Genomic DNA, 22,873 nt, shown 5'->3' with positions numbered 1-22,873 from the left:
ACTACACATTTGATGAAACTAATTGTAACTTGCTTTTTTCACACATGATGATACTGTTTATGTTTTTAAAACATTAACGAAATATATACAAATAACAACCTAAAATTATTATTTTCTTCGAGCTGATAATTGAAGATGTTTTCTGAGAGGTGCTGACATAGATTTGAGTAATACAATGGGTTAATCTGGCAGCCAGTTAGGACCTCCTGAATTTAACTGATGGCATTTGTAAAAAAAAAAAAAAAAAAAAAAGTGGTACGAGCCAAAAACTACTAAAAAAAAAAGGTTTTAATGGGGAAAATTTTAAGATCCTGGTGCGGTTCTGGGACATGGAATATACTTGAATGTTTTGCTGACCTCTGTGACCGCCCCCCCCGCCAAGGTTAGGAGGAAGAAGGGTCCATTCCTGAGATTCCTGTGAACTGCTGGTGTTTGATAGAGACACCCTCATGCTTTTCTTCCAGGTGTATTTCTCATTTCCGATGGTACGATGACCATGCACAGACTTCATAAAATGTTCACAGTGGACAGAGTTCAGCATCTCCACTTAGCCCTGTATCCCCCACCACCACCCCCGGTTTGCTAGAGGCAGCGGAAAGACGCAGGTCCAGCACCACCACTTCACAGGTGCCTCGCGCTCCCGACGGCGACACGTGCTTCCGACTCGCCGCGCGTGCGCACTGCCGCCCCGCCGGGCCTACGTGACGCCTCTCGGGGCGAAAATGGCGGCGGGGCGGCGCCGTCTCGGCTGGCCCGGAGCGGAGCGCGCGTCTGGCGCCAAGCTGACGCGCCCGAGCACTCTAGGAACGATCTCGGGCCGTCCCTTCGGGACGGTGAGCTAGCTCGCCGAGAGCCGCCGTCAGACCCGCACGCCGCGGAAACCCACCGGGGAACCGGCAGCGGTCTCCGCGGGGGTCCCGCCCGCTCCGCCCCGCGTGCTCCTATTGGCTCCAGGGCCTGACCCGCCCCTTTCCCGCGGTCTCATTGGCCTAGGCAGAGCCCTGAAGCGTGGAGCCGCACCGCCCTCTACGCGTTCCTGTTGGTTCAGGCTTGTGGCTCGCTCGCTCCCGGAGCTTTCATTGGTCGAGCGGAGCGGCGAGGGGTGGGGCCGCGTCGGAGCGAAGACAACAAAGGGTGGCGGGCAGCGGGCGGCGGGTGGCGGTGAACGCGTCTCCTGGTGCTCCGCTCAGGCCGCGCACCCGGACCTGCCAGCCCCGCTCCAGATGAAGTGTGAGCACTGCACGCGGAAGGTGGGCTCCGCGCGCTCGGGCCGGGGCGGGGTCCGGGTCAGGGGCCGGGGCCGGGAGGAGCCTACGCTCGCAGAGCCTGGGGCCTCGGGGGCGTCGGGAGCCTGGCAGCTCCGAGCGCCTCTGCCTCCGCGTCGTCGCTGACGGAACCTCCGGGCGCCGGCCCGCAGCTCCCGTTCTCGGGGGTGGAGGCCGCTGAGGGTGGGCCACCCGCGCGTCCGGTTCCCGCTCCCGTCTCCCGGAGGCGGCGTGACGTCGGGGCGCATGTCTATCCTTTCAAAGTACCTTCGAAGCCAAAAACCACCAGAAAAACCGACCAACCTTTGCTACCAGTCAGGGCACTCACAGCAGACACCATCCTTGGTGTGAATTAGCGATACGGTGATCAACAGTGTTTTTAGGGGGCTTTATGCTACCTAAAAACTTGAGTGCTTACAGTAACGAAAACGACACAGAAGTGCAGGAAGGAAACACGGGCTGGGCCTTCTGCTACCTGGGTAACCACGGTAACTGTGATAGCGTTACCCACTTACTTCTAGGCTGTGATGCACAGGGGGGTTTCTGTTTGTTTTTTCAAAATTGGATCGTATCATAAATATTATTCCATCACTTGCTCTTTCTTTCAGTCAACGTTATATAGGAGATACCTTTTCATAGCATTACACACAACCTTTGTTGTATTCCAAGTATACACATGTCCAGGTAGTCTGGCATTAATTTATCTGTCATGAGAGGCCACATTGCTTCTAGTTTTCATTTGCTGCAAACAATGCAGGTATAAAGGTGTGTATGGGTGTGTTTGTATGTCCACAATTATAAGTGCTTTTATTTCTGTAGAAAAGATTTTGAGACATGTGATGAATTCATCAGCAAGTATGTATGTTTTTTTAAATTCACAGAGTCAGATTAAAAGTTGTTCTTTCATATGTTCCTTTGCCTTTTCAAGGAATGTAGTAAAAAAACAAAAACCGATGACCAAGAGAATGCATCAGTCGATGTACCAAGTCCAGCCCACGAGAATGGAGAGGCAAGTAGATTTTTCAGTTTTGTATCAGCCTGTAGTAAACAGCTGCTGCTGTTTTTCTCCTCTTTGGGGGCTCACATCACCAGGTACATCATTGCTGTAAGAAAGAAGCAAGAAATGCAGGGGCTAAAAAGCCCCTGCCAGGGGCCAAACGTGCAAGTCAGTCAGTTGGAGGCACACGATCTTCAAGGTAAGAGCACGAAACAGTGTCTCTTCGCAGAATACACCAAGCCAAGACATACCATGTTAGGGACAAAGAAAAATGTTGTCCTTGGCTGTTTATTAGAAATAGAGCTGTAATGTTTAAACCTTTTTTTTTTTTTTTTTTTTTTTTTAGTGAAAAGTTCTATTCTGTTAGATGGGATTTTAGGTAGGTAATTTATAAAATAATTCAGATTTCCTGATTCTGTAAGTTTATTTTTCTAATGGTTTCTTCTCTCAGTTCTTGAGTTTTTAGGTTTTCCTTAGCCAGTAGTGACAGTTTACAATTACTAGGTGCATACCCTGAGCTGGGCGCTAGAGAAAGTGCTTTATACATGTGATCTCATTTCGTGCTCAGAATGAGCATTTCAAGTAAGCCCTACTGTTGTCCCCATTTTACAGAGAGGAGGATGCGGTACAGGGAGGTTAAGGTTATTTCTTCCCTTAAAAAGTACTGGTACCGGTTTTAGAAATGGAAAATTGGCAACATGGAAGAAGCAAGCAGCAGGTTTCCTCTTTAGTTTAGGAGTCCTAATACAACATTGAGTCAGACAGGCTTTGATCTGGTTCTGTCATGTACCAGTGCTGCTGTGTGCTCTGGTGACTGTAGGCCTTAGTGAGCAGCAGGGGATGAGACAAGCACCCAGGGCACTGAGGCAGAAGAGAGGCAGGGAGCACCTGGGGCCCTCCAGCCCCAGAGCACCTGGCCTGGGGCCTCCCACACCCACCCTCTGGCTACATCACCTTGGACAGACATCTAACCCTGGGAGCCCCAGTTTCCTTATCAGTGACATGGAGAGTTGGGTTACTTCTCTCCCAGGGCTGTGGTAGCCGGGAGATAATGTGTGTACATGGCTTAAGTGGGCGCCCTGCCAGCACAGTGGGCGGACCCCCTGATGGGAAGAGCCAGTCAGGAAAGTGGCTACTGGAGTGGGCCCTGAGGGGTGGTGAGAACTGAGGGTGGGGGATGTAGGGATGGGGTGAAAGCTCATCAGGCACAGGGAAGGTGTTAAGGGCAGGGAGATAGATTGGATGCATGTCTTAAGGCAGGTGGCTTAAGCTGACTAGAGTAGGGGAAGAATAGAAGGAAACTACTTGGGAGGCTGAGGGTGGTGAGGCCTGGGTGGGCCAGCCAGAGTGGCAGAAGCAGGAAAGGGGGTGCGGCACAGGGAGCTGAGTGCAGTTTGAGCTGCACGGACCCTGAGCTTTGCAGGATATCAGTCTGGAGCTTGGGAGGGAGAGAGCTCCCTGGAGGCTGCGATTGGAGAGGTTGAGTAGGGGACTGATGCTGCTCTGAGAAGTGAGGCTGATTGGAGAGAAGGGCCGATGGATAGGCTTCTGCAGAGAATGCCTGTGTTTAAGAGGCAGCAGGAGAAAGAGGAAGGACCGCAACAGGTGGGAAGGAACCAGGCCTGGCCCTTGAAAGCCTGCAGAGGATGAGGATGACAGGGTGGCGTGTGGCTCATAGGCCGGGAGGGAGCCCTGCTGCCTGCGGCGGCTCAGAGTGTGGTCCTGGGCACCTCTGCAGGGGCAGTGGAGACAGAAGTCTCAGTGCCGCTCAACAGTACCTATTAGGCACCAGCTGTGTGCCAAGCCATGTGCTCCAGACCCTTGGAGCAGCAGCTCTGGCCCCACCTCGGGGCTTGTTAGAAGTGCAAACCCTTGGGTCCTGTCCATACCTCCTGAATGAGCATCTGCAACATAACAAGGTCCCGGAGTGAGCGCTGCACAGTGACACCGGGGCACATGGGGAGGACGGAGGTGACAGTGTGCACTCCTGTTCAGAGCTGCTGTGGACGGGAGGACCACACCACCCCCACCGCGAGCCCTCTCTCACCAAATGTTTGAAAGAAGAACCAATGTACAACCATCAGGGGCTGTTGAAATGGCTCTGGTAGGCTTCAGAATATTCATATATTCATCCACCAAATATTTATTGAGTGCCTTCTGTATACAGGAGATGTCAGAGAACAGAAGGGTATGAGACAAGATTGCTCCCTCAGAGCTTGCATTTCAGGGAAAAGAGGCAACACGTAGATGCCAGGGGGTGCTGTTCTGGCAGGTGTCTGCGAGGGTCTGAGGGGTGAGCCAGGCTCTCAGGGAGCATTTCCCTCAGGGAGAGCCAGAGCAGGAAGGGCCAGAGTGGCTAGAGGTGAGAGCTGGCAGGAGTGACGGTGATGAGGGCCTCCATCGGAGGTATGGCTTGTGTTCTGGTGGACCTCTGCCTAGGGAGGGAGCTCCAGGGAGCAAGTGGGCGCAGGAGCAGCCAGGAGAAGACGAAGCAGCCAAGGGTTATTGTCTTGGTGTCTAAGGGAGCAGAGTCACTGATATGTGAGTTTGAGCGTCACAGCTCTGTGACGTGAGGGCCCTGTTGCCCACGGGTCAGCAGTGAAATACGTTAGTGCTAAGCCTCTCAGGGAGGCCAGTCTGCGGGCTTCCACAGGAGGCTTCTGTGGGGAGCCGTGGGACTGGGCGAGCTCAACGGGGAGTGCAGAGCAGGCCAAGCCAGGAGCCCCCAGTGGCAGCAGGGAGAGGCGTGGGGGCAGGAGAAGCCCAGAAGCGTAGCTCTCCTCCTGCCACATTTGACGGTGCTGGCCCGCTCCCCGCATATTGCCATCCGTGGGACCCTGGTACCATGGTGGCTGCAGCACCTGAAGCTCCAGGCCTGGCCTGCACCAGTTTTCTGTATTATGCTTGCGCTGTTACTTTTTCTAAAGAAGCAAGTATTAAAGAGTTTTTGTTGAAGAATCAGGCCAGAGCATCATCTTTCTTTCGTAGAAAGGAGAATTCCATAAATTGGCTGATGCCAAGATATTTCTGAGTGACTGCCTGGCCTGTGACAGCTGTGTTTCTGCAGAGGAAGGAGTCCAGGTTTCCCAGCAGAACGCCAAGGACTTCTTCCGAGTTCTGAACCTTAACAAGGTACGGCATCCCAGGCGCTTTCTGGCGCCAGAGGTGGGTGGAGGTCAAGGTGAGGCATGAAGCCTCTGCTCGGGCTTGGGGAGTGCATCTTGGCCCTGGCCCTGTGTCCCTTGCTGTAGTTGACCCTCTCCATAGCCCTGTCAGAACAAAACCGCACCCACAGTCACACTCCCTCATTGATGTGGGCAGCAACTATGGCCGGCACCACCGACCAGGCTCCCCTGGCTTGGGGGAGGCCTCTGAGTGCTTGGTCATGGGATGGTGTGGTGGCTCAGCTGCTGCCGCTCTGCCTCTGGGGCATTCTCAGAGGCAGGGCTTCTGTCCTCACAGGCTCTGCGTCCTGGGGCAGGGCTGTGGTCTTTCAGTTCATCCCTGCAGACTCCCTGTACAGACGGAACTACTCAGTGTCACTTGTATTCCAGTAGTGACAGGAAGACAGGTGAAGGGGAAAGACAGGAAAGGCGGAGGCAGATGAGGCTGTAAAGCACATCTCTCTTCGCCCTCACTCTGGCCTGGGGTGTTTCTGTGCTCTCACAGCTGCTTCCCAGGAAGTGTGTGTACCGGCTCTACACACCGTGCTGGGCACTTTGGCCCACGTGAGGCCCAGGTTTTTTTCTAGGTGTACTGACTGCAGGTAACAAATTTTTTCTTTTCCAGTCTTTGTATATCTTATTTCTTCTTCTTATGGTATTGTCTAGGACCTTTAAATCAACCTGAAATAGCAGTAGTGATAAAAATAGTACTAATGTCAGGACTTCCCTGGCAGTCCAGTGGTTGAGGCTCCACTCTCCCAATGCAGGGATCGCAGGTTCGATCCCTGGTTGGGGAACTAAGATCCCACATGCCACGTGTGGCGTGGCCAATTAAAAAAATAATAATAATAAAATTAAATTAAAAAAATAGTACTAATGTCTTGTTTCAGACTTTAGTGGAAATGCTGGTAAAGTTTTACTATTAAATAGATGTTTGCAGAATCTTTTACTATTAAAGAGATGTAGATACTCATACCAATCAGCATTTTGGCTATAGAAAATGGATACCCAAGTCAGACTAGCATAAAAAGGAAATGCTTAGTTATTTCATGAAACTGAAAGCTTAGAAGTGGGAGAGGTTTTGGGTTTGGCTGAGTCAGTCAGTCAGGGCTGTCATCAGGAAAAAGCAGTTTCTATTTCCCTGCTGCCCTCGGCTCTGGGCTCAGGCTGATCCCCTCTTGGTCATAAATCGGCTCCCTCAGAGGAGGTGATATTTGAGTGAGAATGAAGTGAGGAGTGCGTCCTCGCAATTCCCTGGGCAGGGTGTCAGACAGAGGGGCAGGAAGTGCCGAGTCTGGCTCCTGAAGCTGGGGACAGACCGCCCTCTGCTCTTCCTCCTCCAGTAGCATTTGAAACTTGCACCCCCTTGTTCCTGCTTCCAAATTTATATTAGGATGCTGCTGGTCACAAACCACAGAAACCATGCCTGGCTGGCTCGGGCATCATAGGAGTTGGTGAGGGAGCTGGAGGTCGGTGTGTGCCAGCTTGGTGCCCTGATGGATTTGTTGGGTGTGGGTTTCCCAGGCATCACGTGAAAGTGAAATCCCATCCAGAGGAGACAGGCAGCCTCAGCATTGTCTCGCCTGAGCTTCGAGGCAGGGGCATGGGGACAGGACCAGACTGTCCTGTGACCAGTCCACAGGTAGACTGTGGTGGAAGGTGACCACTGAACACCTCTGTCCAGGTTTCTGCTTTTCCTCATTTGCAGGCAGTGTCTGACCTTAACAGTCTCTGTCATGATAATCCTGCATCTTCTCTCCTCTAATCCCAGGTCAAGGGATCCCACTGCTGACTTTCTAATGCCCGACATGCTTGCTCATGCTGCTCCCCTGGGTTACATCCTGCGTGTCCGTGATGAGTCAGCATTCTTCTAAACTCAAATTGTTCATATTTTTCTAGGGATTTCTTGAACTGCCAGCATCTGGTTTTGGATTCAGGGTGTGATAGCCTGGTTTCACACTTGTTTGTTTGGTATTTATTAAAGACTTCACAGAAAATGAGGATCATCTACTACTTAAAAATTTGCTAAAATTTGCCACTAAGTGACCTGGGCTTGAGGTCTCTTGGGGGCAGACCTCAGGGCCCCATTTTCATGTATTTTCATTGTTATGGGTCATTTCAGTTACTTACAGTCCAATATTGTACATAACTTTTATTTTTCCTTTAAATTTATCCATTTTCTCCAGATGTTTGCATTTATGTATAATATCGATGTATATATTTCTGATTTAATATTGTTCTTAAAATTGATAAAATCTCTTGGAATGTCTCATTCTTTTCATTCTTGTTTTTTTCTCCTTTTTCTTTGTGCTTGCCAGTGTCTTGTATATTTTATTAGTTTTTCCATAGGGCATCTGTTACATTCTGTTTGTTCTAGACTTTTCACGAAGGTGTCTTACTTTCACTCCTTGTGTAATCACCACATGTACAATGTTCTTCTCTATTTCTCCTAGAAATGTGATACCTCAAAGCACAAGGTGCTGGCAGTGTCAGTATGTCCTCAGTCTCTGCCTTATTTTGCTGCTAAATTCAGCCTCAGTGTGACTGATGCATCCAGAAGACTCTGTGGCTTCCTCAAAAGTCTTGGTGAGGTGCCTTTTGATATTATTTATAGCAAATAAATTTGATTTAATTTGAATTTATAACTTGAGTTTTTAACTGCCCTTTTAATCTCTAGAGTTCAATTTTCAAGGGCACAGGATAGGTAAGAACTTCCATGAGAGTTTTGTGGAACATAAGAGGACCGTCTCTCTGACCCATGCATGGTAGGCTGGTGTCACTTACCCTCTTGCCATGCAGATGGGTGTTGTGTTACGGCCGGGCTGGCCCCTCCAGGAACAGCAAATGACCATCTTAGGGCACGTAGCTGGGGACACCTGGGACCCACGCTTGCCCAGCAATGTCGAGTCGCCTGGCTCATAGTGGTTACAGAGGGCGTTTATTCGATAGAGAATCACATCTACGATGATTGGCATCTGGTTTCCCAGGAAGCTCTGAAGATCAGAGCAGGAAGGGAATGGGCTATGTCCTTTGTGTGAAGAATGAAAGGTCAGTACGTGAGGACTCAAATGTGAATGAATACTAGAGTAATACTGCCTCAAACAGTGATAAGAGTGCTTCTGTCTTGTCTGTCATGTCAGACTAGAACTTCCCCTCCAACCCAGAGTGTCCTACAGGTGGGCTCAGAAGAGGAGAACTTGAGCCATTTGCCAAATAAGAGTTTTTACTGTTCCTCAATGGATTTTTAAAGATGTAAACGCATTGGGATTACTAATAAAATAAGATGACATGTAGACTAAATGTCCTCGCACTGGTCTGCCTGCCTCACTGCTCCGTGTTGCTTTCCACGTGGAGCTGTTTCTCGGTGCACTGCCTGCCACAATCAAAACTAAGGCTGCAGCTACCAGCGTGGACTCCTTAAGTCATCCTTTATGCTTTTAATCTTAAAAAGCCTAAGGTTAGGGCTTCCCTGGTGGTGCAGTGGTTGAGAGTCCGCCTGCCAGTGCAGGGGACGCGGGTTCGTGCCCCGGTCCGGGAAGATCCCACGTGCCGCGGAGCGGCTGGGCCCGTGAGCCATGGCCGCTGAGCCTGCGAATCCAGAGCCTGGGCTCCACAACGGGAGAGGCCACAACAGTGAGAGGCCCGCGTACCACAAAAAAAAAAAAAAAAAAAAAGCCTAAGGTTAGCTTAGTTTTACCAGAGATCGAAGTTATTAGATGCTCTGTCTTCTCATAGTGAAAGGCCCTATTTTTGGGGGGGGATTTTTAAAAAATAAATAATTGGGCATTATGTGTTAATATTAATAAAGAAAATATATCCACAGTGAAACTGATATTTTTAAGGTAACTCTTTAAGGTGACACAATATTTATAATATTTCTTTATTATTTTTTATAAATTTATTTTTATTTTTGGCTGCATTGGGTCTTTGTTGCTGCGCGTGGTCCTTCTCTGGTTGCGGCAAGTGGGGCTACTCTTCGTTGCAGTGCACGGGCTTCTCATTGCAGTGGCTTCTCTTGTTGCAGAGCACGGGCTCTAGGCACACGGCTTCATTAGTTGTGGCACGTGGGCTCAGTAGTTGTGGCTCGTGGGCTCTAGAGCGCAGGCTCAGTAGTTGTGGCGCACGGGCTTCATTGCTTCTCGGCATGTGGGATCTTCTTGACCAGGGATCGAACCTGTGTCCCCTGCATTGGCAGGCAGATTCTTAACCACTGCTCCACCAGGGAAATCCCCATAATATGTCTTTTTTGTTGTTGTGGTGGTGGTGGTGGTGGTGGTGGTGGTAGTACGCGGGCCTCTCACTGCCGTGGCCTCTTCCATTGCGGAGCACAGGCTCCAGACATACAGGCTCAGCGGCCATGGCTCACGGGCCCAGCCGCTCCGCGGCATGTGGGATCCTCCCGGACTGGGGCACGAACCCGCGTCCCCTGCATCGCCAGGCGGACTCTCAACCACTGCGCCACCAGGGAAGCCCCATAATATTTCTTTTTAAGAATAACTGGCTGCTTTTAAGGTTTAGACCAGCTGCAGATATTAAAATTATTTGCTTGCTTTATTTTATTGTAATTGAGAGCACATTCTTTTGTCTTAGGTTTATTTTCCAATATTAAGAACTTATTTGCAGTAACATGGATGGACTTGGAGGGTATTATGCTAAGTGAATTAAGTCAGACAGAGAAAGACAAATACTGTGTGATATTTCTTATACGTGGAATCTAAAAAAATATAATAAGCTAGTGAATATAACAAAACAGAAGCAGGCTCACAGAGAACAAACTAGTGGTTACCAGTGAGGAGAGGGAAAAGGGGGAGGGACACTATAAGGGTGGGGGATAAAGAGGTACAAATTATTAGGTATAAAATAAGCCGCAAGGATATATTGTACAACACAGGGAATATAGCAAAAAAAATTTGGTTTTTGGCCACACCACGCGGCTTGCAGGATCTTAGTTCCCTGACCAGGGTTTGAACCTGGGCCATGGCAGTGAGAGTGCTGAGTCCTAACCACTGGACCGCCAGGGAATTCCCTATAGCAAATATTTTATAATAACTATAAGTGGAGCATAACCTTTAAAATATGTGAACCACTATATCATACACCTGTAACTTATATAATTCTGTATATCAACTATACTTCAGTTTTAAAAAAAGAAAAATATTTATTAAGAAAAGAATAGCTAGTTAAAAATCAACTTAATAAAGGTATGCTCAGCCAGTTTACTCATTTTGTTTATTTTAAAGATATCAAAGAGCATTACAGACTGGAATTTAATTTAGCCAGTGAATTGAAAGAGAATACTGCTGGTACCTTGTAATATTCCATTAATTTACATATGGAGTACGGTAAGGTGTTTGTGTACATGTAGAGGGGAAAAGAGGAAGCAGGAGAGAGAATATATATGTTTTATTGTGAAAAATGATACGTGCTGTTGTTTGAAAGAGTAAAGGGCACAGTCTCCTACTTCGGCAGCTATCGATGCTTGTGGAGTCTGCCCTTTCAGTTTGTCCCTGACACTCCAGACCCTGAGAATAGATCCCACATTCTGTGATGTGGAGCCGAATGCGCCTCTCTTCCCTGCAGGGGTGCATTATGTCTTCGATACAACAATCGCTGCAGATTTCAGCATCCTGGAGAGTCAAAAAGAATTTGTGCGTCGATTCCGCCAGCACAATGAGGAAGAGCCCACGTTACCCATGCTGACCTCTGCCTGTCCTGGTGAGCACAGGGCCTGCGGCTGGGCCTCTGGGTGCCTGAAGCACCTTTTCACATCAGTCTACGTTTGGGGGCAGGCCTAGGCAGTGGATGAGGTCAGGGGTCAGTGGGTCTTGGGGAGTAGTTTCAGCCTTGAGTAGTTTTACGTCGACCAACATATTTATTAAAAGTATGACATATTTCAAATGTCCAAACAATTATAGATAATATGAACACCCATGGATCTTTTGCCAACTTAAATAGAAGTTACATAATAAAAAATATTTCTTTACATTAATACTAGATTCCATCCTGGAGCAATTTTTAAACCAGTCTTTAATTAGTTTTATTATATAGAGCTTGGTGCCTGAGGTAGAGAAATTTTATCACAGGTTTTTTAATTCTGGAAAAATAGAAAGTTTTGGAATAAGAAAATGTTTAAAGATGATGAGTAAGGGAAGGGAGGAAGTGCTGTACTGGTAAGTGACATTTAGTGAAAAAATTATTTCTAAATAAATCAGGTCTGTGAGAGCCCAGTTATGGTCTACATAATCTTAGGTTTTTGTTCACGTTTCTATTTTCAGTTTACCTCTCCTCCCCCACCATGGTTCCAAATTTTTCTAGCATTTTACATGTCGCCCATCAATCATTAGGATTACGATTTAATAAAGTTGAACGTTGACATTATGGTTGCTTAGAATTTGGAAATACTTTCCACCCAGTCGTAAAACCATGGAAAGCAAATTTGCCATCTGTCCAAGAGGCCCATGGGTTGATTCATTAACTGAGCGATGTTGTTCAGCGGCCCATGGGCCGGTGAGAGGTCATCAGCATCAGGTGGGGCTTATTTCCCGTGTGTAGGTTGTCCTCCTGGAAAGATGACCCCCCACGTGGATGCTCCCAGCTCTCCAGGCGTGTCAGGCAGTTTCTGTATCCAGAGTCTATGTATAAACTGACTCTAAATGCACACTTTGCTGGACCGTGGTGTCCACTTCTGCATTTACGTCCTTGTAGGTGTTTTTGCAGCTGCTTAGGAGTAGATATGCACAGCTGAGGTCTCGGGGAACCACCTGGCTCTCCAAGGGCACTGCAGAGATGCCCCTGCCCCTGGGATCCCAGCACCGGCTCCTTGTGGGGCCCTCACTCAATGCCACACAGCCATTCACTGTGGCTCATTCCCACCCATCCAAGGAAGAGGCAGTATAAAATGACCCGAGCTCGGCCTGTGCCCCCAGGGCGGTGGTTCCAGACTTCCCATTCCACGTTCCTGTTGGCAGGATCACAGGAATTCCTGTGCTGTCCTGACACCAAACCTTCAGATAGCGATGGATTCCTTATGTGGGAGGCCCTGTTGGAATGGAGCCTGGGACAGAAGCCTCCACTCCTGGCAGGAACTAGCCCTGCTGACCTGGGTAGTAAGCAGGTGGTTGATTCCTGCAGAAAGCAATGGGCCCTCTGTCCTTGGAGTGAGCGCAGCACTGGTGGAGACCTGGGCTGTCTGCTGTTGCTGCAAACCAGCCACTCCCCCTCCTCCAGCTTGGTGTTTGCTGCATTTGGTGGTCTCCCTGAGCTGCTCAGGGCTGTTTACTCGTGGGTTTGGAGCTTCTCCGAGTTTTCTTCCTAGATAATGATGCATTTTCCTTCGGGAGCTCTTCGTAGCTAAGCCAGTTAAAACTGTATCTGTTGTTCATGTTTATGCCACCTCTCAAATTTGGGGAGATGAGGTGAGATCTGGTTCGGACCTAACCCTTTTCTAGAATTTGGTGCTGATGTTTTGCTTCCCTGTGACAACTTAGGGAAATTAAAACAACACCAAGTCGGACGATTTGACCTGGTGCGCAGAATCAGGCTATAGGTGGTCCTGGACTGACTTGCCAGGCTTCTGCACACAGGTTCCCTATGTCCCAGTCATGCTTCCTCAGACTGGAGGGCAGCACGTCCAGGCCGGGATAGGGACATCTGGGCAGGCCCTTGCTGCCCACAAGCCAATGGAGCACCACCTTGCCGACGCACCTTTGCCCAGCGGGGGTGGGTGGGAGAGGGGGTATTGAGCTGCTCAGCTCTGGACATGCTCACGGGCCTTGGGCTGTGTGATATCCTGCCAAGAGCACTCATTGAGCTGAAGTGTGGGAAATAATCTCTCCAACCCAGCAGAGTGTCTGGAGAGCGGGAACCTTGTGCCAGGCACTTCTCTGAGCAGGTTCCCTTTCTACCTTTAGAGAGGGTCACTGTGAAGAGGTGGGTAGTCTGACAGGGTGGGATTTGGGTGCCCTACCCACACCCATGCTGCCACCAAGTTGGGGGGCCAGCGGGGCTTACCAAGCCCCACGCCGGTGCTGGTGGCAAGTTCTGATCAGGGGTGCCCGTGAGAAAGTGCTAGCCTGTCTGGTGTCTGTGCCAGGTGCTGTGGACCCTGTGACCCGGTTCCTCCTCCTCATGCCTGTTTGGTCCTCTTCCCCGCCCTGGCCAGGAGGTTCTCCGGGGCCCTGGCTCCTACCGCCTGGTGTTCTGCCTGATCTTGTGTGAGGCCTTCACAGCACATAGCACATTCACCCGCAGCATGGAGCTGGGGTCTGCCTGAGAGCCGAGTCTGCATGTGTGGGCACTGGCGCTGAGACCAGGGTGCACAGGGGCCTTACAAAGCCAGACCTGTGGTGGGAGTGGCCTTGAGCCCGCAAATGCTCAACGACCTTTGATAGTTTTTCTTTTTTCTTTTTACTTATTTATTTATTGGCCACGCCATGCAGCTTGTGGGATCCTAGTTCCCCAACTAGGGATTGAACCTGGGGCCCCGGCAGTGAAAGCGCTAAGTACTAACCACTGGACCACCAGGGAATTCCCTAGTTTCTCTTTTTTAATGTGAACCATTCTGTGTACATGTGCAGAGGCTGGGAACGAGGGGAGCCATCCTCCAGCAGCATTTCTCTTAGGGGCTTATGCTGGTGACCATGGACATTGCCTGAGTATGCTCAGGCCTGCAAGCAGGTGATGGCTGTGGTTTGAGTTTGTTCAGATGGGATTGGCTGGTGCTTGCTGTTCCTCCTTCCGGGAGTGGGCATGGGGAGGCGGCTGCCCCAGGGTTCTGGTGGGCAGCTTGTCTCCAGGCTTCCTCGCCCCCGCTCCCCCCCCGACACCCCTTTCATGGTGCTGTGGTATGCACACCAGACACTGCTGTAGGATCAGCAGTGTCACCAGACGCTCTCCTCACCAGGTCGTGCCCAGCGGGAGAAGGGAGCAGGCTGTTGCTCCTGCAGGTTGAGCTGCTGGCTGTTTGGTCCGCTGACCTTTCTGACCTGCAGTCCGCCCCGGAATCTATGGCAGCGGTGGTGCACTCACAAGGCATTGTGGGAGTCAGCGACTCAGGGGAGATGCTAAGGGCCGTGCTGGGCATGCCGTGGGCACGCTGCAGGTTGTGCTGCTTATTGTGCATTGCTTGGGGGTGTGGGTTTCTCATATTGCATTGTCCTAACAGTGGGCAATTACTGGGCTGTTAATTTCCAATAGGTGAGTGAAGCTGGGTAGGCCTGGTGGCCATTGGCTCCTGTCTGAACTGTGGCCACCCATCCTGGCTATGAGAACAACTTTGCAGCTGGCAAGGTGGAGCTGGAACCAAGCCGCCCAGGACGCCACCTCATAGCTGCTCCTTCAAGCTTGTTCTCAATTTGGGGAGACCTGCAACCCCAGCTCTTACCTTCCTCTTGCTCTGTTCTGTCTGGTCTGGGGCCGAGGGAGGCGTGCATTCCCGGCACCCTCCAGTCTTGTGGCAGACACACCTGGGATTCCCGTGGCCGAGCCGCTGAGGAGAGGCGGCCTGGTCAGAGGGAGCCTGTCACGCACTCCTGAAAGAAGACGTGTCCTGCTCTACTCCGGGTGAGGCAGCCACGAGGAGCTGACACGGGGCCCTTTCCTCCTCAGGCTGGGTCCGATATGCTGAGCGGGTGCTAGGTCACCCTGTCACCCCCCACCTCTGCACTGCCAAGTCTCCCCAGCAGATTATGGGATCCCTGGTGAAGGACTACTTTGCCAGACGGCAGGTAAGCCGGCCTGAAGGGCAGCATGCAGGTCAGGCAGCGAGCTTCCATGTGAGGACAGGTGCTGATGGGAACTCAGGGCAAGCGAGGGAGGGCAGGGGAGGTTCCACCGGGCGTGCAAGGTGGTCTCAGCCCCAGGCCCTGCTGATTGAGGGGGCATCCAGACACCTGGTCACTCAGCTTCCAGCTTCTGGCATTGCCACCAATTCCTGCTCAGCCAGGGGCACGGAGAGGGGCAGCCTGGTCTCTTGGGAAGCATCTGGAAAGTCTGCAGGGAAAACGGCTGGGCGTTCATTTACAGTCCAGCAGCGGCTTGTTGTCACGATGTTTGGTCACCACGTGCATAGTTCAGGGGAAACAGGCCAGCTTCTGGCTTCTCCCTGTGAGTGTCCAGGCAGCAGGTCTTGAGCGAGGTGGCGCCGTGGGTGGGCTTGGGGGTGCTGCGGCTCAGGAACTTGGTCTGTGGGAGCCGGGTCTTGGACCCCGAGAAAGCACCAGGCCTGCTCCCTCGTGGCACGTTCTGGGTCCAGCGCATTAAGCTGCCCCCTCCCTTCTGCATGGCCCCCAACATGGATTTGCTTTTCCTGCATAGAACCTGTCCCCAGACAAGATTTTCCATGTCATCGTGGCCCCTTGCTATGATAAGAAGCTGGAGGCCCTTCAGGAAGATGTTCTCACGGCTTCGAGGGGTTCCCGGGGCACTGACTGCGTGCTAACCTCAGGTGAGGGTGGGGCCTCGGGAAAGGCAGCAGGGGGAGGCCAGCCCCGCGGCCAGTGCGTGTCCGCGGTGAGGGCCTGACACACAACCACACTGGGGACACTGAAGCTTCCTCCTTCAGAGCAAAGCAGAAAGCACATGTGTGACCGGGGACATTGCTGGGGGACTCCTCGTGGAGGCCCTGCCCCTGGACTTGTGCAGAGAGCCCGCAGCACCTTCTCAGTGTTGGGATGGGAGTGATTCCCTGGAATCCTCAAGACCCATTCGGAATGCTGCCATCAGTTGAGAGGTAGATTAAGTTTTTGCTGAAGCCCAGCTGGGTGTACTTTAAATGGCCTTGAAAACAGGTCCCTACGGCATGGAGGCAGAGTGGCTGGCTCTCTGGCAACCTCCGAGGACAGTGGGTCCCCTGACCAGAAACTCCCCACATGGAAGCCCGTGGAAAGGTCCCCACCGCACAGGCTCCTATGGCGGTGATGGGGGTGAGTGGGGTGGGAGAGCCTCAGCCACAGCCCTCTGCTCACCTTAGGTGATGGGTTTTCCTAAGAAGCACACTCGGGCATCTTTTCTTTGAATACAGTAGATTTTTACTCTTTTTCACAGATGTTCAGTCTTCTCACACACACCTGACACCACAGCAGTTGATTCAGGATACACCCTTAGCGTTAAGGGTTTCTTCAGGATCCCTTGTGCAAAGGGAGATACAAAAGTGGTCCTGATTTTCGATCGGTCTTGTTGCAGATAACTGTCATCCTATCCACATGAAAGCTTTCCACTCAGGAAACAAAAACACTGGGAGACGTTTGTAGAAGCCCCCGTTTCAGGGGCAGAAGGAGGAATTAGACTCTTCCCTGGCATTTCATCAGTGTTACTTTGCATCTGTTGCCTGTGACAGGCGTGATGACCAAGGTCATTGTAACCTAGAATGTCCTCCGGGGGAAGGAGGTGACACCGGGAGCAGCTCCTGAGGAAATGTGGGCCGTGTCCTGTCACGGCATCTTATGTCGCTTCTTTGTCTGTAGGTGAAATCACTCAGATGATGGAACAAAGTGACCTCTCGGTGAGAGACGCTGCTCTGGACACTCTGTAAGTGGCTTTGCAGGGAGACGCACCCTTGCACCTTGGGGGCCTCCTGTGTGACCTTGTGACCTCTGCCAGGCGCATGTCCCAAGGCCTCCCTCCTTTACAGTGAGGCCACATGCCACACTGAGGCATGGGTGTGGTGAGGCCCCTGGCCTCGGGGGCCACTCCCTTTGTTGCCCCACTACGTACGACCCTTGGCTCTGCATAGAGCATGCGCAGCACCATGGAGTGGACACCAGCAACCCCCACTCCTGAACTTCACATGTTCCTGACGTTACACCTGGACCTACTGGGGGATGGGGGCCACCTCCAGACACAGAGTGGCTCCCTCAGGTCCCTTTGCCCAAGAGCAGCAGACTGGGTTTCTGCCATCAGTGGTGACCCCAACCACTGACCGTAGTCCTGCTGCATCCTGTTCCCCAGAGTGTACACAGACTGCAAGAGCACACGAGGGCCACAGGGCACACACGGGCTGCGCAGCAGATCCTTCCGGCAGTGACGTCAGGCCCACGTGTGGCCCTGGTGTGGAAGGCGGACTGTAAGCATAGGATGTAAGCGACTGGTGTGCCTGTGGCCAGAGCCTGTGCTTGGGCCCAGGCTGACCCAGAGGCCTCGTCCTGGCCGGGCACAGATGGTGTGCCCTCTCAAGTGGCCCTCAGATGCCTAGTTCTCATGCCCCGAGTTGTGAGGTTCTAAGGGTCGTACCCTTCACACACGTGCAGCCAGAGGAAAGGAGTCATTCGGGCAGCGGTGGGTGCGCCTGCACCTGCAGGCTTCATGTCAGCCAGTGAAACCCAACACAGATGAGGTTTTTGCCCAAAGTCTAAATACTTATAAAGGTTTTCGCAACCTTGGATCATAAATCTTAGGGAGTTGGATTTAATTCTTGCTGTCACTTTTCCTGCCTGGTGAGGTTTGGAGACATGAAGGAAGAGGAGGTTAGACGCCATGACGGAGCCAGCTCCGACGGATACCTGGCGCACATCTTCAGACATGCGGCCAAGGAGCTGTTCAACGAGGACGTGGAGGAGGTCACCTACCGCACCCTGAGGTGTGTGGGGCTGGGGTGGCCTCTGTCTGTCTTCTTGTGTGGTCAGTGCTGCCTGTCAGGTGTAAATTCTATAAATAGGACCCCCGCCCTGCAAAGCCAGCTGCAGGTCCGGGAGGGAGGTCCTATTTATAGAATTTACACCAGTCAAGATCGAAAGGCCTTTTATGTGTTATTCACAGACTTTTAAATTTTGCTGACACTCCAAACTTAGACTGGAAATAATCCTCAAACCACAGAGGAAGGACCCTACAGATGAAAGTCTGTGCTGTTGATTTTATAGGAACAAAGACTTCCAGGAGGTCACCCTCGAGAAGAGCGGGGAGGTTCTCTTGCGCTTTGCTGCTGCTTATGGCTTTCGAAACATCCAGAACGTGGTCCTAAAGCTGAAGAAGGGCAAGTTCCCGTACCACTTTGTGGAGGTCCTCGCCTGTGCCGGGGGTAAGACTCAGGGGCCCAGGCTGAGCTGGGCACCTCCGAGCCCTGTAGGAAACGGGCCCTGTTGGCCACCCCCAGCCTCACTCAGCTCCAAGGGCTTTGTGGGAGTGTGGATGCTGCCCTGGTGGTTGTGGCGTGATGGTCCCTCCCTCTCACACCCACATATTGGAAAATGCAGGCTGGGAGATGTCACCTTGGAAAACCTCTTGGGGACATGGTCCCAGAGAAGAGTTGCTTGGGTGACACCAGCTGAGAGCCGGCTCGTGTGGCAGCTGGTGTCGAGAACACTGAGACTGCCTGGTAGCTTGAATGGCCCCTACCTCCTCCAGCCAGGTTTGTCAGTGAGTGATGGGAGAGACCCGTGTGATGGATGGAGGCCGATGAGAGGGGGTAGGGGTCCCGCAAGACGACCTGCTGTGGAGTCGGGCAGGAGGGAAGCGTGCGGCCCCCATGGCCCATCAGGCCCCTTGGTGGTGATAGAGCCAACTCAGAGAGGGGGTCAGGGATGTCTGTACCATTCTGGGGTGGGGGGTGCCCACAAGATACGCAGGTGGAAATACCTGGGGGGGGGGGGAGACGCGGATCCAGGTGCGAGACGGGCTCAGGGAGAGGAGGCCCCAGTGCGGGTGGCTGAGGGCAGAGAGGCGAGCGCTGGCCGTGGGGGATGGGCAGCCTTGGGGACCTCGCTCCAGGGACCAGGACACGGAGGGCAGATCCCATGGTCTGAGTGGAGGAGTGGACAGGAGATGAGGACGAGGAGGCAGCGGGGGAGCTGTGGGCTTGAGGGGTCCATGCAGGCCCTCCAGGAGAGGCACCCCATACCTGCATGCCGATCAGGGTAGAGGCTCAGCAGGACTCACTTGTGCCCTGTAGTTAGAGCATCAGCTGGGGGAGCAGGAGCTGGGATCTGAGGAGAGAGAAGCAGCCCCTGGGCAAGTGAGATGTGAGGTCCAGAGGGCAGCTGTTGGGTACAGCCAAGGGATAAGCGGAGGGAGGTTTGGAAATTTGCTGCAGATTCTTTTATTTTTATTTTCATGTTTTTATTTATTTATTTGGCTGTGCCGGGTCTTAGTTGCGGCACGCAGGATCTTTGTTGCTGCGTGTGGATCTTTTAGTTGCGGCATGCTGGATCTTTAGTTGCAGGCACATGGGATCTTTAGTTGCGGCATGCAAACTCTTTAGTTGTGGCATGTGGGATCTAATTCCCTGACCAGGGATCAAACCCAGGCCCCCTGCATTGGGAGCGCAGAGTCTTAACCACTGGACCACCAGGGAAGTCCTGCTGCAAGTTCGCTTAAATGAATTTTTATCTTACAAGTCATGACATCATCTAACACGTTTGAAAATAAGTAGCGCCAATACATAGGAGGCATGTTCCTTATTCAGGCCGAGGTGTTAGGGTGTTGGGCTCATGGGTCTCCATCCACCGTCCCCCTCCCCTGTGCAGCCCAGATGTGGATGCACACATTATGTAGACACCAGTGATTTAGCTGTTCATTAGTAATTTCTATGTTCTCCTGGTTTTGATAAATTTCAAGAGAAACTGGAAATCCAGATTTGCGTACATAGCCACTCACTTCTAAAAGGTTGGCAAGTTATTTCGGCTTTAGATAAAAACATTTCACGGGTAATGTAAATAGGAGGGACTATGAGCCTGTGACCGGGGTCTTGGGGCCCAAGGTCCAGCTCCAGGCTCTGGCCACGAGACACTGCACACTGCTGTCATTCCTCTCTTCCAGAACCATCGTCCCTTTAAGATGAAAGGTGGGGGACTTCCCTGGTGGTCCAACAGTTAAGACTCCGTGCTTCCACTGCTGGGGGCGAGGGTTCGATCCCTGGCCAGGAAACTAAGATCCCACATGCCATGTAGTGCGGCCAAAAAAAAAGGTGAAAGGAGGGAAAGAGTAAGCTCCCTTTGTTTTTCAGGGTGCCTTAACGGCAGAGGCCAAGCCCAGACCGAGGATGGCTGCGTGGACAAGGCCCTGCTGCAGAAGATGAAAGGCATCTACACTGACATCCCCGTGCGGCTCCCGGAGACCAGTTCCCATGTGCAGGAGCTGTACCAGGAGTGGCTGGATGGCACCGACTCCCCCCGAGTCCAGGAAGCCCTGCATACCGCGTACCAGGGCCCAGGGCATCCTGCTAACAGCCGAGACATCAAGTGGTGAAGGTCGAGGAGGCTGGGAGGCAGGCCTGTCTGCCGCCTGAGGATGGAGGAACTGCCATGTGTGGGTATCAGAGACACTGGAAGAAAACAGCTCAGCTTTTCTCTTACTACTTTGGTTTTTCAGAATTCTTTGCTACCCCCATTTGTCAGCAGCCCCCTCCCTCAGTTCGATGAGGTGCTATCTTCGTAATATGTATGTGGTTGGAATATTTTAACGTGAGAGAAGGGTGCCCCAATTTGAGTTTCCTTTAAGACTGAAAAATTCCAAAGAACAAGAATGGAGTCAGAGTACTGTCTTCTGGGCTTAGTGAAAATCCAGAAAGTGTCCTGTGAACAGCTAAGACCCCAGAAATTCTCATACACATGCCTCAGACAGATTTGATGGGGAAATGACAGGAAGTGGGCAGGGTGCGGGGGTCTGTGGTCTGCCCAGTTGGCTCTTATTTTTATCCACTTATTTTATTCTTAAAAATGTTTTTGCCAGAATGTGAATAAACTGCATCCTTTAGGAATCAGGGGGCTCATAAATATGAATCTGGATTTTCAGCTTTTCTGGAGAAAAGTTCTGGCAACAGTGGGCCACATTCCTTACTGCTGTGGTGTCCAGAGTGCTGTGTAACAGCCGCCTCCTGGGACCAGACCCTCTAACTGTGGCCCTGCAGGCTCTGCAGCTTATGTCCCAAATTCACGCTTTCACATTCACATTCTTTAAGTGAACTCACCTTGAGGCAGAGGGAGGCCTGCGAAGGGTGATGGGTGTTACAGATGGAAGGATGGAGAGGCAGCTGCCCTGCTCAGGCTAGGCTGTGTGGTCGGCAGTCAGCCTCCTCCATCCTTCCCTGGGTGGGGTCAGGCAGGTGACGGCCCTTCTGACCCTGAACTTGGGTGAGGCAGCTTCCTGATGGTCCAGCCTCTCCTCGTTCTCCTCCCCGGTGTCCTTCCCACACACCGTGGGCCTGGCTCGTCCACAGGGCTCGGTGAAGCCTCCGTGGCTCCTGACGGGACTCCCCCACCTGGCATGTAGTGCTCATGTGAGCTCGCCTTAAAGAAAGGTGGAAGAGAGCAGTTTACCCACAAACAGAAAGGGCTAGCAAAGAATTGGAAATTATGGAATCATGGAACTCCATGTCAGGGCTCATCCTGTGAAACAAAGACTTCTGTGGATAGGCCTCCAGTTGGTTGTTCAAAGCACTTGAATTTTGTTATCATGGGTGGTGACATTCTTCTTGGATCCCTCAGTGCTGTAAGCCTGAGCTGTTAGATTTCCTTCATCTACTCTATGTTGTATTGTACCTGTATACCTATCTGGGTTGACAACTGGATATAATGTGTGAAATTGTATATTTTTTCCTTTTAACCTATACACAATTGAGTTTCTATCCTCTACAGTAACTGATTATGGAATAAACACTTGAAGAGTGTCTGAGTGTGGAGAGTGCATGAACCAGATGCTGACTCCCCAGCCAGGGGCCTGCGTGTGCCCTCCCTCACCAGCCCCACCCAGGCTACTCCCTCGCGCTTTGGGAGCCAGCACCACCCTGGAGCAGGGGAGCGTCTTTGCCCGAAGCCCTCTGTGGGCCAGGGATGCCAGGAGTCCGGTGGGGCTGCTCTTCTTGCTTCGAAAGCCACCTCTTCCAGCTACAACAAAAACACGCCCCCCCAGGCTGGGGGACGGGGCGTTCGCACATGTGGCGTCAGGTCCTACCCACAGCTGACCTTTGGTTACAGCCACATGAGAGGAAAGTGGAATGAGGATTGGTTTTACTTCGTTATAACTCAAGTGATATGAGCAGTCACAGTGAGGGGTGGCACCATGATCGGGCAGGGGGTGTCTGCTAGTGAGCAGTGCTATCCTGGCATGAGGAGGGGAACAGAATAGGTCCAGATTCGTGCCACACCCAGCAGCTGCCCTACAGGAGTGCTGTTGTCTGAGTCCTGGTGCCACTGATACCTCCAGTGGACCGTGATCGTGTCCTGTAGGTGTGTGTCTGTCGGTCATCCTGGTGAATAGCTGTTCTCTAGTGCCCTTGCTCTGGACCATATCCGAGCCCAGATTTCTCAATTCCATTTCCTCCAGGCCTGTCCGCTTGGTCCAGTTCCAGCCAGTGTAGATACTGGTGCTTCCTCCTCAGCTTTGCTGGAGTAAGGACTGGAGTTCATGCACCGCCCACACATCAGTTTGATGCTGGCCTAGGGTGTGAGGCAAGGGCACTGCCTGTTAAAGGCTCTTAAGTTCTGCCACTGACTTAAAGGGAAGCCCAAGCCTGGCTT

The 22,873-nt window shown here is 51.8% G+C and overlaps 1 protein-coding gene across 2 annotated transcripts; it reads left to right on the top strand.

The window, feature by feature from the left end:
* The first annotated feature begins 1,092 nt into the window (after nucleotides 1-1,092).
* Nucleotides 1,093-22,023, top strand: NARF (nuclear prelamin A recognition factor). 2 transcript variants are annotated; one of them, XM_033846774.2, is made up of 11 exons: nucleotides 1,093-1,250; nucleotides 2,194-2,274; nucleotides 5,251-5,394; nucleotides 7,880-8,012; nucleotides 11,007-11,141; nucleotides 15,033-15,151; nucleotides 15,741-15,870; nucleotides 16,889-16,952; nucleotides 17,863-18,000; nucleotides 18,281-18,438; nucleotides 20,362-22,023. In XM_033846774.2, exons 1-11 carry the CDS (start codon nucleotides 1,224-1,226, stop codon nucleotides 20,601-20,603), a joined length of 1,371 nt encoding a protein of 456 aa, XP_033702665.1. In that variant the 5' UTR covers nucleotides 1,093-1,223; the 3' UTR covers nucleotides 20,604-22,023. The 2 variants fall into 2 exon arrangements, with proteins under 2 accessions (XP_033702665.1, XP_033702666.1); XM_033846775.2 differs by lacking the exon at nucleotides 5,251-5,394.
* Nucleotides 22,024-22,873: the final 850 nt, after the last annotated feature.

This window comes from Tursiops truncatus, chromosome 20 (genome assembly GCF_011762595.2).
Source record: "Tursiops truncatus isolate mTurTru1 chromosome 20, mTurTru1.mat.Y, whole genome shotgun sequence".
Lineage (NCBI taxonomy): Eukaryota > Metazoa > Chordata > Mammalia > Artiodactyla > Delphinidae > Tursiops > Tursiops truncatus.
The sequence above is the reverse complement of the archived record's forward strand: the minus strand, read 5'-3'. Positions and strand labels throughout refer to the sequence as shown.

What these genes read in the sequence shown, in the direction of transcription:
- NARF (XM_033846774.2), top strand. Translation starts at nt 1,224, where the DNA reads ATGAAGTGTGAGCACTGCACGCGGAAG. An exon ending in CAGCCCACGAGAATGGAGAG is followed by an intron (nt 2,275 to 5,250) that starts GCAAGTAGATTT and finishes TTTCTTTCGTAG; the next exon opens with AAAGGAGAATTCCATAAATT. An exon ending in TGACTGCGTGCTAACCTCAG is followed by an intron (nt 15,871 to 16,888) that starts GTGAGGGTGGGG and finishes CTTTGTCTGTAG; the next exon opens with GTGAAATCACTCAGATGATG.